Source organism: Alligator sinensis, unplaced genomic scaffold (genome assembly GCF_000455745.1).
Source record: "Alligator sinensis unplaced genomic scaffold, ASM45574v1 scaffold347_1, whole genome shotgun sequence".
In the NCBI taxonomy this organism is placed as follows: Eukaryota; Metazoa; Chordata; order Crocodylia; family Alligatoridae; genus Alligator; species Alligator sinensis.
The window spans coordinates 885585-901259 of NW_005841922.1; the positions used below are offsets into that span (position 1 = coordinate 885585).

At 39.1% G+C, this 15675-nt stretch overlaps 1 protein-coding gene across 16 annotated transcripts in view; it reads left to right on the forward strand.

Annotated features, from left to right (window-relative positions):
* The window catches only part of NEDD4L (neural precursor cell expressed, developmentally down-regulated 4-like, E3 ubiquitin protein ligase), a 288447-nt gene extending 273738 nt beyond the window's left edge, over positions 1-14709 (forward strand). For 8 of the 16 annotated variants that reach the window (XM_025198473.1, XM_025198471.1, XM_025198472.1 and 5 more), the window contains 3 exons: positions 1644-1740; positions 2687-2759; positions 7821-14709. In XM_025198473.1, the coding sequence (XP_025054258.1) occupies positions 1644-1740; positions 2687-2759; positions 7821-7923 (273 nt within the window). In that variant the 3' untranslated portion in view covers positions 7924-14709. Of the gene's footprint in view, positions 1-1643; positions 1741-2686; positions 2760-5308; positions 5507-7820 lie in introns of all 16 variants that reach the window. The other 8 variants (XM_006019096.3, XM_006019097.3, XM_025198474.1 and 5 more) reach the window with 4 other exon arrangements.
* Positions 14710-15675: the final 966 nt, after the last annotated feature.

The following is a 15675-nucleotide window of genomic DNA, read 5'->3' on the forward strand; positions in this document are numbered from 1 at the left end:
TGCATACAGTAGTGTCAGGTCTGAGGTTTTTATCCTCAATGAGGGTGCTGAACAGCATTTATTCAAGCTGGACAGCCATGATGAAAAGCTCCCAATTACTATTGATACGTGTGTTAGTACGTGGACAACCATGATGAAAAGCTCCCAATTACTATTGATGCGTGTCTTAGTAGATAGAGTAAATTAAATCTAAACACAAGCCATGAAGTTTGAATTTGGGGTTTAGGTTCAGGCCTGTCTCTAGCTGAATGACTTGTGGCGTAATATTTCTATAGGGTTACAGATGTTCATAGAAATATAGATGTTAATGATGGCCATTAAACTCATTTGGGTTTGCTTATGTTCTTACATACAACCCACATCCTACGCCTGGTGTATCCTTGTGCATACTGTTTAACCCTATGATATGTGTTCAGTTTTTGTAATATTTCTTCATTACCTCATGGAAGAGGAGCTATTTCCTCTCCCCATTAATTGATGCCTCTAAACCTACAGCCCATTTTGCCATGGGAAGGTCAGTCTGATTCACTCTCTGCTACCATAACTGGGTTTCTTCTAGCTCTTCTGTCTCCCTAGATTTCTCCGCATAATTTAAATCCATCTGATGCATACTTCAGCTAGCCAGTGGCTTTTTAATATTACTGGGTTTTTGCTCCCCTTCCCCTCTCCAAATTAGGAGCATGTCCTCTTTGAGGAACAGTAGAAAGGGATCCATCTTGTTTCCTGCCCTGTGTTAACCTGTGCCTGTACCAGCATGGGGGTCTAACCTACAATCTCAGTTTAGTTTGTGTGTTCAGCCCTTTAGCCATTCTCTGTGGCTCTCTGAAATTTCATTCTTCATTTGTACTTATTTTCTTACTTGAAGATGAACTTGTATTTCTTGGGCTATTTCATGAGGAAGGGAGCAGTGTCTGCTTCATTAAATGAGAGCTTCTTGGAAGGAGCATAAAAGACTGAAAAAGTTGGGACTGATATTCTAGAAAATGACATAGAGATGTTTGCCTTACATAAAAGCAGCAGATCAAAAACATGTCAGTGCTTTCTTGCCCTTTTTATATATCAAGGGGTTAGAATAGCCATAATAGATAGATACAAGCCTACCACCTCAGAACAGTAAGATGGATAATAATTTGGCATTGAAATGCAGTGTCCACTTGGTTTTCTTTTCCCTTTTGCGTTCCATCTCTGTCATCTGACTCTAGCAAATTTATCTTGTCTGTTAAGTGAAACTAATCAAATATCGTAGAACATAGTAGCCACTGACTGTTTTGAGGAATCTCAGTCATTTGCTTTTCTGTAATCTCCTTCCATTAGGAAGATTACTGATGCGATTCACCCACTTGGTGTGCTGTAGTAGTTTGTACAGATTGTACCAAAAAGAATGCCAGCTCATCCAAACCACAGCAGACAGCTGTGACACGTTTTCTTTTTAACAGTGGCAACTGAGAGAAGTCTCTTCGGGCTAAGACTAGAAAGCCTGGTTTCATGGCTGTGGTCATAAACACTGTACGGCTCTCTTTTTGAAGTATGTTGTCAAGTTCCTGCAATATAAATAAAAATTGGTTAAAAAAAATCTAGCTGATGACAGCCCACCCTGTGGCATGAAGTAAAAAAGCATAGTGACTGTACACATTTGTTAATAGGCTGTGTTACTGATGGATGCTGAGAAACGTATCCGGTTACTGCAGTTTGTTACGGGGACATCTCGAGTGCCTATGAATGGATTTGCTGAACTTTACGGTGAGTTAATAATGGATTGATCATAGGTGCATCTAAGCTCTAAAATCTCTTTTCTCTGAAACATTGAGACCATTGATGGACGTGATGAGATCAGATTCTATTCCAACCTCCAAATGGACTTAGGGACCTGAATGCAATACTGTTTCACTCTACCCAGGTCCCTGAAAAACTGTTATTACAAAACGTAGTTGGGTCCTTTCCCCCACCCCCTGCTTTTTCGTGACTTGGCCGTATGGGTAAGATGACAGTTTTTATATTCGTTGATTTTTAGAGACTTGAGCAAGATTTTCAGGGACTTGAGGGAGGAATAAAATAACAGTTGGGTGCCTAAGTCCACTTAAACACGTAAGAGGTGGAACAGAATTTTGCCCCAGGTGACAGTCGGGAAACCTGTAAATTAGGGGAGCCAGGGAAATTGTGAAAGAGATTTTGAGCCCAAGTAAACTGAATGTTTTTGTCCCTAGCTCTTGAAAACCTATGGAGACTTTTTAAACCCTCCCTGACAGGAAATGTAGAGAGATGACCAAGGTCAGGCCTGTGCGTCAGAAGGATTTCTAGTCCCACAATGACATCAGTGCATACATGCAGCTTGTCCTTGGCAGGAATCATCATTTTATTTCTGTATGGGGTACGTGCATGTGGTGCTTCCACATGTTGGAAACGCACAAACACGTTACTTTTGCAGCAGTGGTTTGTATTCATGTTTCTGGCACGCTATACATTCATTGCAGGTGTATGGAATAACAAGTGCATAGTATTTACAAATGCAGAGTACAGTCCTTGGCTGCTTTAATGTAGCTTTCAAGTGAAACGAAATTACACAAATTTGCATCAGCTGAGAACCTAGCCTGTAATTTGTGCAAACATTTAATTGTTGGCTCTAGCATTTATGCAGCCCCATCACAAATCCACTGTTTATCCTCGTGTGTTTTTACTTTTTGTCCAGGTTCAAATGGTCCTCAGCTGTTTACAATAGAGCAATGGGGAAGTCCTGATAAATTGCCCAGAGCTCACACATGGTAAGTGAGAACATAGAATTAAGGCATTTCTGGATTGTTGCACGGCCAAAAAAGAATGGACACCACTGAACAAATTTGACACTGAACTGAACTGAACTTGGTTTGAAAATCTTGCCTTTAACCTATAAAGGGACTTTTCTATAGAATTGGGATAATTTCCATCATGGCACTAACTGCTAGAAATTTCTAAGCATTTAGAGTTATGTACTCTTACAATGGCTCTGGTATGAAACCTGAAAAATTCCAGGAACCAGCAAGGCTCAACATCAGTGAATAATAATTAATTCTCTTAGTTTTCTTTGTTTAACCCTCTCCTTCAGCATACCAAAGGTTCAGACATTTTTATTGAAACAAATATATAGATTCACTTAAAACGGTTGAAATCATGCTGATACCAGGTCACTTTATTATGGTACAGACTGTTTATGTTCTCTTGGACTGTGTTCTAAGCATTTTAAAGTTGGGAGGTTTCTTCTGTGCTACTGCTGCCATATTCAAATGCGTTTGTCACACAGAAGGGATTCGGCTTGACAGCTTTTTCACCTTATTTCACACTTTATTTCCAGAAATTGCTACCCCTAAGATAGCAATGTTAATTTGCTAATTTGAATGCACCCATTAGTCTGCAAATTGCCTTAAGCACTTGGCAATTAAACTACCATGCTAATGAGATGGAACTGTCTTCTATAATAGTTTTAATGCCTTCTGCTTGAAGTTTTTTCTCTATATCAGATGTAACATATTTCATCAAATATATAAGAAATTAGTCCTGCCAAATCCTGATCAAGCAAAGCGCCTGGAACTCGGGGCCCCTCCCTACCTTCTACAATGACACCCTTCTATCATGCCCGTTGGTTTGCTCATCCTGGTCCCTTATACTTTTCCCTTGCTGCCCAACTGGCCAGCTTTAAGAAGAGGGATGAGGGGTGCTCTGGGTAATGTGTAGCCCATGGTTTGGTGGTTGGAGCACTTTGTTGAGAAATAAGCGAGACCTAGAATAGAATCTGGGTCTTCTGCTCCATGGACAAGTACTGTAATGACCAGGCTACTGGTTAACAAATGGAAAAGCTCCCCCACTGCCTCCTTTTTTATTTCGGGCAGTTGCACACATACCTGCCACAAATGGAAGTAAAATCTAAAGCTTGTATAAAGGCCTAAACAAGCTTTGGTCTTCTGGCACGCATTCATTTAGTGGCACGGTGGGATCTGATTCCCAATCCCAACTATCGTGCCTTTTTCTGTGCCACATGCGTATGGCAAGAGGCACGATTTTGGGATTGGGGATCAGATCCTAATTGTACCATTACTACTTGCCAGTGCCAGGTGAGTCCAGAATATTAATTCAGCACCAGGTGCTGGCAAACTCAGCACCAGGTGCCACAGCCTCATGGGGGCCAACAATTAGCTGAGTGTCATCCCCAACCTTGGACAGTCCTGGGTCAGTTTCCTCCAGGGCTGTCAGGACATGCAGTCAGCTGTGGCTGGGCTGCTAGGCACAGGGCTTTACAGGGGGAGGTCAAGGAGCCTCCCATCCCTAGGGATTTTTAACCCGTGGACTCCTTCCCTCTGGGAGCTTCTGATCCTCCATATGCAGCAGCCAAACTAGAACTGCCAGGTACAAAGTTTAAGATGTCCAGTAGGAGAACTGTCATCACCCCTTAACCCCTCCAATTATCAGCCTTGGACCAGAGGTTGGCAGTCAACTAATTGTCAGTCCTGGGGCTGGACTGCACCAGTCAATTGATTGTTGGTTGATCAGTTGATTTTCAGCCTTGGCCACACTCTCAATATAAGGTGACATACAGACCAGCCATAAACATGTTCTATATTATATGTGGAACATTTTATGGGTTGTTTCCCATTTTATGGCACCTTTAAATTGGATACAGCAGTTCCCCATTTATGCCATGATTAACGGGTTAATCGCAGCATAAATGTAAAATCTGTAGAGGGGGCCTTGCATACATGACATTTAGGTGTATAAAGGAGAAATAGGATATAGGCCTAGTCAGTGACAGAGCTGAAAACTGTAGCTCAGCAGTCCTAACAGCTTTAAGATTCCTGTCAAATATTGTGAGGAAGAAAATCAGGAGAAATTATACATATTTTTCTGTGTCTTAAAACAGTTGCTTGATTTTAAAGGAATCTGAATCTCAGGCCTTGGCATTCTAAAGTCAGTTCTGCTACTTGATAGAAATGGTGAGCTTCAAAAAACGCTGGGTAATGCATGGGGTTTTGTTTGCAGTGAGAGGTAGATGGCACAAAGGGGGAATAGTGTACTCCTGAGGGGCACAGGGAGAGAAACAGAAGTACTTCACATTGGCAGTCCATTACTATTCCTTCCCTTGTTTTATGTCTTACAAATTTATCACCCTTTCCTCTTTTGTTCTGAGAAACTAATGAATTGAAATAGATACTTGACATGGGAAAGAAAGATTGGCAAAAATACAAATAGGGAGTTGATATCTCTCTTTTTTTGTGCTGGGATTCACTTCAGAAATCTCTCCTTCTCCTCCTCCTTCTTTCCCCCTGTCTGTACCGCTCTGCAGGCAGTTTTTGCTCTCATCACCATGTGCCTGGATTCAGTTTCCATGAATGATTTTTATTCTCTTCCTTGGAAAGTGGGTATAGAATTAGCTCTCTGAAAAATACTGAACAAAGCGCAGCCACAGGAAAACACCTTGCACAGAAGCAGCTGGTTCCAAGAGGCTCCGTATGCCCTTGTCATGTCACAATTCACTAAAAATGTGAGTTCACAGCTCGTTTGACTGAAGTTGGCCAAAAAATGGCCAAAACCCACAGGTGACGGGCACTAAAAAGCTATGAAGCAAAAGCACCGAAAGATTAGTTGCTGCTGTGAATGCTTTTCGCTTAGGAATTCCTCTAATATAAATGTAATAAAAATTCTAGAGGGTTTGTGGGTGAATTTTAAATTATCGTAAGATCATTTAAACAAACAAATAGAAAGTCCTTGTTTTAAGTAATTGGTTTTAATCAATTCTTTCATTTGTATTGCAGTTACTTTCTTAAGAAAGGCACATTCTCATTGGTTGACATTAATCTGTAAAACATACAGACTTGCAAATAGGCCTTTTATACTAGGTTTGATTCAGAAGGTACACTATCAATATATGCATTTATTGAAACAATTATAAAACTTGATATTTTCTGATTTGTATCAGCCATATAGTATGAATATATTAGAAGATGCCAAAAGTTCTATTGTTCATTGGCTAGATAAACTTTACTTATGATTTGTGTCAGGAAGGTATATTAAAATAGTGACTACAGTGGAGTCGCATCATACGCGCATTTAACTTGCATGAATTCAGCTATACACACTCGGCCAAAAAAAAAAAAAAAAAGAGAAAAATAATTTAAATAGTGCTGACGATTCCACCTGCTATTCCACTCAATGAGTTCCTGCCTCTCATTATGTGAGCATCTCGCCACGCTGAGTGTGATTCTAGTGTTTAAAGATATGTATTTTTTCGTACAACATGGCCCAGAACCAGAGCCAACCACTTCGTCTGCGACTCGCTCTCCATCACCCAAGCCTGCCCATCGTCTCCTGGATCAACATCAAGCCCTGATGACCCCCCAATATGGGCAATTTAAGGGATTATCAAGGGTAATTTGACTATACACAATTTTCGCCTAACGCGCTGACTTTAGAACCTAACCCCTGCGTAAGATGCGACTCCACTGTATAATATAATTACATGCACAAAATGACTCATTATTATCTTCTTTAAACAAACAAATTATCTGGATACGTAAACTGCTACATACTTTTTCTACAAAAACAGTGTCAGTTGGATCTCAAGTAGGGGGAGACACTGTTAAGCAGAAATAATCTGCTTAGATGAGTTTAGTGAATGACACTCATAAGATGCATGGTAATGTCTCCTGAAATCAGGAATCTAGGGGTTTGGTCCCAACACCTGTGATGACTTGACTAGTCTTTTGTACCCAGCAGCACAGCCCCCCATGGCAGCCTCCATTCTTGGAACCAGTTGTAAAAGCAGTACATGATCTGTTGTCACCCTCTTATAAAGCTTGAGCACAAGGGTTAGTTATCCCTCCCCGATTCCTTCGCCATATTAAAAAGCACACAGCCTTTAACTCAGAGCTTTTGATGGTTGCTTATGGATTCAATATTTTTTTACTATTTAAATGTTTGAAGGATTATAATAAGTTTGGGCCCTGACATCTCCTGTGTTAAATTCAGATTTCATTTTAAATGGGTTTTTTTTTTTAAGGAAATCATTTCTTAGATGTTTTAAAAATATTTTGTTGTTTAAAGCATAATTTAAATGAAAAAATCAACTTCTGTCATTGATTTTTATCACATCTGGTTAAAAATACTTTAAAATTTACAGCATTTAGAAGATAGGGCTCTCCTTTGTCTGTGTTTTTTAACAGTATTCTGTAGCAGCAATTTAAATTTTTTGGTTTTCCATGCATATATCCAGATACCTTACAGAACAGTTTTCATTATCCAGTAAATTCTCCAAGGGCTTTCTGGTGGACCTGCTGCCTGCCATGTGTAGCTATCTCCAGAGGATGAACATCTGTCCTTTAAATTCAGTGCATCTCTGCTGAAGCTCTGAAAATGGTGAAACATTCTTGGAAGCCTGATTTTTCTATTAAAACATGCAACTAAAAATTACCATTTTTTAAGCCAAGCCAATTTTAACAATTTTCCAGCCTCAGGTCTAAATTGGAAAAAATCAACTGGCTACCTGTGAATGTGAACTTAATCACAACCAAGGTTTGGGTTCAGCTACTATTAGCAGTGTAGGGACAGAAAGAAGTTGAGTGTAAAAGGGCACCAGAGACCTATTTTCAAAAGGACAATAGGTTTCACAGGCGAAGGTAGCCTCCATATTATTAGTATTATTATTATTGTTGCGATCGTTACTGTTTTTGTTACTTATTGTTATCATGGCTAATAAGAATACTATAATGATTAATCATAATAAGTTATTGAACCATATGCAGTTATTTGTCAGTTTTAAATTGATTTTTTTAGTGATACTTTTTCTACTTCATTTTCAGCTTTAATCGCCTTGACTTACCTCCTTATGAATCTTTTGAAGATTTACGAGAGAAACTTCTTATGGCAGTGGAAAATGCTCAAGGATTTGAAGGAGTGGATTAAAACAGCTACTTTTTTTTCTTTTTCCATTGAGCAAGTTCTGCTTGCACTTTTGAATTTTGCCTAACGGACAGTGAGTGACTATGACAGAACAGTTGCACAATGTTGGTTCATGGAGCAAATCTCTTCTACAGTGCAGTTGCCTAAATTCAGAAGTTTTGAACTAGAACCTGTGGATAGTATTTCTGACACTTCCACAGCAAATTACCCGACTGGTTGATGTGTACTCTGATTACATTTCAACAGGACTTGTTCTATTTATGTTGTGCCTCTGTAGGCAAAGCCCTTAATAAATATTTTACATACTTTCTAATGACAATGAATGGAATTAATCACTTTACAGGTATAGTATTACAGCTCATGTTTACTTTTTACTTGATTTAGACATATTTTCAGATTTTATTTCATTACAATTAAAAATATCATATGCTTGGAAAAATGAGCATTTTTCTTATCTTAATTTCATACCGGACTTGATGCCAGTGGCATTTTTACTTTCAAAGTGCATTTTGAGCCTTGTCTCCAACCTATTGGAAAAGTAGAAGAAACCTATGTCAGAAATTTTCTACAAATGGGATATATTCAGAGCAAATCTAAAACCTTTTCACTGAGCACATTAATATTTTCTGTACCCAGAAGAATAAGTACAGATTGGATGTTACATTTTTGTATGAATCAGTAGAATAGTTGTAAGTTAAGAGAGGATCATAACATAGCATGCCAAATCTCACGTTCAGTAAAGAAATCGCCTCATTATTCCTTGGTAATATTTACATGTGCTATAAAGCCTTTTGGGAAAGGGTTGGCATCATTATAGAAGAAGATGCTTAACCCTATCATTAACTTTGTACAGTGATTCTTTTATTATCCTTTCCTCTTTACTGTTTGCAATGGAGGCATTTTGAATGAAACCTGGCACTGCTTGATTTGGAACTGTGGAAACCAGATCTCTTTTGTCAACCTATTTGTATGCATTTGCTAATGATATCGAAATAACATTTTTGTTTTGTTTTGTTTTGTTTCTAACTGCACCAACTCTAAAGGCACTTTATGTAACACATGGAGGTCATATCTTTTTTTTTAAATCCTAAACATTAATGTGATTATATTCCTTCTCACTGCACATGTCTTTCTGGTGCAATATCTATCAATTGTGAATCTGGCTGCTGCTGATGTATAAAATCCAGATGTAGAGCTGAGCCTGCAGACATGTTCTCACCAATTGTTTTTGTGATTTTATTTTTTACTCAATCACAAAGATTTATTTAATATACACAGCTATCTAATCAATTTTGTTACCTATGACATGTTGCATGCTTAAACTATAATGCCTGAGTTGCATCTGTTGTGTGATAGATTAAAGATGAAAGAGAAGACTTGCATTTGATCCACTGAAGTGAAATGGTTACCGCAGTGATAGGGTAGACTGGAGGGTATAGATTTAGCAATTTGATTACGTTCAGCTTTGTAAGTTTTTGCCATGTACTTCACCACTTCTAAAAATCCACTTGATCGTTACTCACAAGCAAGGTGATAGAGTGCAAGAACTGAACCATTTTCACATAGCAGATGCTGTTCACTACCAGCAATGGGTGTGGCAGTAATTGCTAGCAGGGAACTTTAATGAGTATAACCTTTGACTGTAAAAGCTACTTTAAGGAAACTTATCAAAGCTATTAACATTCAGCAAATACTAATGGGTGGAACTTTGCCTAGATGGGAGGTCACCTTAGTGCACTGACAATAGGTGAAGAGCCAACAGGTGCATGTAGAAATTCTGAGTGGTTTAATTGCTACATCGATTAAGGTTGATTCCCTTTCTATATTATATTTATTTTCTGACATTCCTTTTTGTTTTGTCTGGTGATTTGAAAACTTAGACATGAAAATGAAGTGGACTGGATCCAAATAGATGTATCACACTACTGTGATTGCTTCTGACCTTTGGAGTGGGTTGTGATCCTGATATTCTTAATGTAATTCAATGTGCCAAACATCTCTAGCTACCACATGGCATCACCTCTGAAATGTTCTGAGTCAGTTCTCTTTCTTTGGCCAGTCTTAAATGGAAACATTTCTGTATGTTTGGAGGTTCCATTTCACTACAGTACTGTATAAGATTCTTAAGCCAATGGGCCTTGAACTCACATTGTGGACTTTTAAATATGACCCAACACTTGCATATAAAGGGAGATGTGATCTAGCAATTAGACTGAGAAGAACTGAATGTCAGAGAGGCTTGGCCAAATTTCATAATCCCAAACTCGCTCAGTACGACTTTGCTTCTGTTCCTGATTTCCTGCCTCTAAAATTGATTTAATAGTACAGTAAAAGCTGTGTTAACCAGCACTTTATTAGCCGGGAAACTATTAACCGGCATCCGAGTGATGCGGCAAAAGCAAAACCGGAAGTACCACTTCCAGGGGACCTCCCGTTTTGCCGCCACGAGCTGAGTTTTTCTTCACCCCTTTTTCGGCCCACGGCCCAAGGCAAAGCAGCCTGCGCGGGGAAAAAGCAACCTGCACGGGGCCTCCTCCCTGTCCCCCGGCAAATTGATGCCGGGGAGTGCACCAGACGGTGCACATTTGATTAACCAGAATATTTGATTAACCATCATCCCCCATTCCCAGGGGATGCCAGATAACAGAGCTTTTACTGTAACTGCCTGCCTATATCAAAGCCCTTTTAGACAAATGCTGTTGTAGAGCTGGGGACTATCAAACAAGAGAGTATAACATTTTAAGATCAAGTTTTTACAAAGGTTAAGCTACTGTCTTTTCAGATCTGCTAAGATGCATGACTTTAAAACAGAAATTCCAACAAATGGTAGACCTCAGTAATGTATTTTTACACCAAGGTCAGTTTCAGTGTATTGAAAAAATCAGCATGGATGTGCTTATGGCACATTCAGCATTGGAAAACCATTCTCAAACAAAATGTAACAATCCCATCTCCTATGTGCGATAGTCAGGAAGTATGATTGCAGCACATGAAGACAAGTCCAAGAAATATTTAATCTGGCTAGTCTGGTCAACAATAGAAGTGAATCAACAGGGACTAGCTGCCTAAGTCCCTGGCAAGCCCAGGCAGTAGGTGCTAGTCCACACCTTGCTGTGCAAGAAAAGGTGTATAGAGAAGTTTTGTATTCTCTGATTTGAGCACAGATAAGTGCATGGAGCTCTGCTGCATTGCACTCGAGCTAGCTAAACGTACAGTAATTCAGTTGTGCTAGAAAGACACTTCCCAAGTGCAGCCTGGGCAGATCATGTCCCTAGCTAATTTAGGGCTAACTCTACTATTGGAAGCACTGTTAGTGGAAAAAGAACACTGCACTAACACAGCTCTCCTCCTTCTACACCCCAACCCAGTTAAGGGAGTGCCATGCAATCCCAGGCTGTCTTGTGTCAACATAACCCCAGAGTCCCTTGAATTCAAACCTCACAGCACAGAAAGGGACCTATCCGTTATTATTGGATCAGCAAGTCATTTTGCCTACTGTGGTGGTGGATTGTTTAATGGGAAAAGTGAATTGTCCAGTCTGATCTCTTTGTTGCACAAAGCTTTTTATGTTGCCATAAACGTTCTTTCTCATTGGCTAGTGCTAACAGGCTGTTACTAAGTGGCACATTTGAATAACAGTCCTTGGCCTTATCTATAACGAGTTTAGCCACCAACATAGCTATATTGATGTAACTGCACTGATGCAGATTTCTAGGCACCATTGCAAACAAATTGCTATTCTTAAGGTAGTTGCATCAAGGCACAGACAAGAGTAGCTCCCCATTGTAACTCATGGCGCTTCATAGGAAATGCCATGAGTTTCAATGATCCACTGGACCAAACAGAAGTTTGCTGTTGAGTCCTGGAAGTGGGGAATCGAGCTGTTGTTTAGAGCAGCTGCAAGGCTGCAGCTGCTCTCCCCTAGAAACACCCCTCCCAGCCCTGGCACTGTCTTCAGAATGGGAGGGGGGAAGGAAGCAGAGAGCTCATTCTGGAGGCTCCAATCTACCCACCCCACCCTCCATCACCAGCTAAAAAACCAACATGTCATTTTGTTGCCTATGACAAAATGACATGTTGTAAAACCAGACCGAACTCCCTCTGCTCTCTTTCCTCACTCCCATTCTGAAGACTGTGCTGGAGCAGGGCTGAGCTGCTGTCAGCCCAGCCTTGCGCACAGACACAAGTTACTGAAGCCACTCTGTTTTGGAGTGTCTTCATCTGAACCCTCATGAAATGAGGTTTCAGATTTTCATGGGATGGGGCCCCTTTAAAGCATTTTACAGCCGTGCACTTCCGTTTGGTCACAGAGTGTTTTCAGGGACAAGATATAGCAAAAATTGTCACTTCTGTCTGCGTGTTCAGTGGCTAAAATCTCCAGGATAGACAAACCCCTTGTGACAACAGAAAAGGCTAATATGACTTGTACAGTATGCTCTCTAACCCAGGGAAGTATCTTCAGTTATGCAATAACCTGTGTGGGTACGGGCATACAATATTATGCTTCAGCAACCCTTTTAAAGGAACTTGATTCTATACTACAGATTACTGTAGCAGAGCTGTGTATTTGACGATTTAGTGTTGGCTAATATGATGCACGATAAGGTTTTTTGGAGTTCCTGTTCTAACATGGTGCAGCCTATTAGCAATCTGTTTGGAACTCTTACTGCCAGATTTCAAGAACGTTCTCTTGAAAAGTGGCTAATTGTCTCATTATTAAACCTTAGTTAATGAGGAAATTGGTCCATTGGAACCTATGCCCTAACACTGTGCCTTTCTTTAATTTTTAATTTCTGTATTCAGATTTAATTTGCCTTGACCAAGTATGTATGGGTAGCTCACCCCCTTAATCACAAAGCCAGTACTGCAATACAGTTTGTATTCTAAACGATATATCCATCCAAATTATAATTTGGAGTCAAGAAGGCAGTGGCCATAAAAGATCTTGCCCCCAAATGATTTGTCCATTTGTGCACAAACATTAAGGCAAGTAGTTTATAGACTTTTAGCAAGTTGCAGGACAAGATGGGACTTCTGTTATTGTCATTTCTGGTTCACATCAAGTCTTTTAGATCTCTGGTTTTCTAGTAAGAGTGCTAATTTATATAGAGCAAAACACAATAATTCCATCTTGCATTCCTAGCCAATGGAAACTCATGACTGGACATCTTTTCTTCCTCTTATCTTCCTTCTATTCTAAAGCTAACAAAGCAGCTAATCCATTATATTACCAGAGCTTATTTTTAAAGTCTCTCATCCTACTGACATCCCTGCCTCTGAATCGTTTTTTTATGTGAGTGGGCTCGCTATGTGCTGTCATGCAGTGTTTTCCAATACATCAGTAGAGGGTGCTGCTATGCAGACTAACCACACAGTTGGTGCCACGCCTAATCTCAGTTCACCCAAAAGAAATGCACTGCTACTGTGATGTGTTTGGTCTTTCCAGACTGGTGATTATGGCTGCAGAGTTCTGCATCAAACACGAATCTCAGTTTTGAGTTACTAAACCTGTTCAGACATGGGTGCAACTCTGGCGTCTTTAAAGTCCACAGGAAAGCTCTGATCAGCTTGAATGGGGCCAGAATGTTACCCTTTGTGTTTAAAACTGGGAGGAAAAAGTAAGTCATTTGAACCATATTTTTAATGTATATAAATAAGTACAGCATGTTCATAGAAATAGAGATGAATATTCAATATGGAAAATGATTTTTAAAATCTTAAAATCAGTACCAGATTAGACATCTTGTAAGCATCCATTTGTTTGGTTTCATAGCAAAAAGCTTTTCTTTTGTATAGAATTTCAAAATAAAAAAAAAAAACCCTACTCTCACATCAGACATCTATTCAAAGATGTTGCACTAAAGTGATGCATGTTTGCAATGCACTGAGGAAACTTTTGATACAACTGGAATTTAACCATATTAATGTTCTATATCCCTCAGGTCTGTCAAACTGCACGACCTTTATTGCTATCACATTTTTTATAAGCACAAACCATGAATAATCATGGCTATGTATTTCTAGGTCATCCTGGTCTTTCTACTTTGATCTTTCATTTATGACATCATGTTTTCCTTCTTCAGGTTAGCTTCAGTGTAGCCTTGGTTCCTTTTTTTTACCACTATATATACATATATACACAGTATGTACCCACATACAGTTGAACATATATGTATTGCGTTTTTATACTTCTTTAATCCGTTCTGAGTTCATATTTGGCTTTAAAGAGAATTATAAGCAGTTTGTCTCCACTGCAACTTCAACAAAACCACGCCATAGTGGATACATTCTGATTCCCAGAACCCAGTGGACACCTCTAGAAGGTGATGTTGCTGAGCTCTATGTTTGTGAACCTTTGCCTTTATTCAAATTGAAACCTGAAATGATGACTACTTCCAAAGGTGAAAAAGTGTTTCAGACATTCCAGATGAAATTTTGCAATGTTTCGTAACTTTTTATTGTAAAATTGCTTCAGAATATGAGGCTATTTGAAACAATACTAAACTACCTTGAAATTAATTTTAAAAAGGAAGAAACAAAACTACGTATAAACAATACTAATTTTCACAATCAAAAAAGCTTTAAAACATGGTTGGATTTGATAAACAATGGGGGGATGGTTTTGTTTAAGGGCAAAATCATTTTTTCCATTTATTTTCTTAAGAGAAGTGAAGGGAATTGTAGTTTGTTTTCCTGACAGCAAAAGATCAATGTGACAAAATGAAGTTGTTGTAATGAAATGATGCAACTTGTTAAATATTTAATAAAGAATTATGGAAGCTGGAACATTTTATACTTCAAATACATGGTTTGTCTAATTGAAACTTTGTTTTGTTTTGTTTAAAAAATAACTTGTGTTAAAAGTCAGAATTTCCAGCAACCTTCTCTTGGTTGATTTGCAGAAGTAAGTGAATATCATTGTAATAGCTACCGTTTAATTTATTCAAGTAGTTCTACCATCTAAGCATTTTGAAATTCTAGAAAATGATTTCTGCTTTAAACTTGATGACTCGTAAGTGATTATTATATTAATAATAATTAGTAGATATTATGAATCCCACTACACACATTTCTTTGAAGAAATGCCATGGTATGCAAGATACAACCTCCTCTTCTCCTAACCCCCCATTCCCCACTGCCCCTGTATTCCTGTGCCTACTTGGTCCTTTATTGTTTTCAGGATCAGAAGGGTAATTCCTGCTAAACTGCTTCCAAGTGGGTTTAAAGTGAGCAATTCTCATCTTGAACTACTCAACTTTATGTAGTTACCTCTAAGCTCCTATATGAATCAATATGCCTACAATATGTATACCATATTTTTTCACATATAGCACTCGCCTTTTTTTTTTCCCCAAAATCAGCAGCTGGAAATTGAAGTGCACATTGTATGTGAGAAAATATGATAAAGTCTACGTTCAACCCACAGGGAGCAGACCAATGAGCAGGCCCAGCTCCCTAGCTGCCGCCGCCCACTAAATACAAGGAAAGATCTTTTTTTTCATTCTGCCTTTCAAAAACAGGGTGAGCATTAGGGGTATGCGAAATGGGCCATATTCGATTTGGATTTGGCCCGAATTGGGGACAGTGATTCGATTCGTTGATTTGGATCACTGTCCTGATTTGATTTGGCTGAATCTGAAGATTCAATGCTGATTCAGAGAATCAGCAATTTGACCAGAGACACAGCTTTAAATGTTTTTTTCTACATACCTCGAGGTACCAGGTGTGGCTCGTGAAAGCTGCAATGGTGGGGTG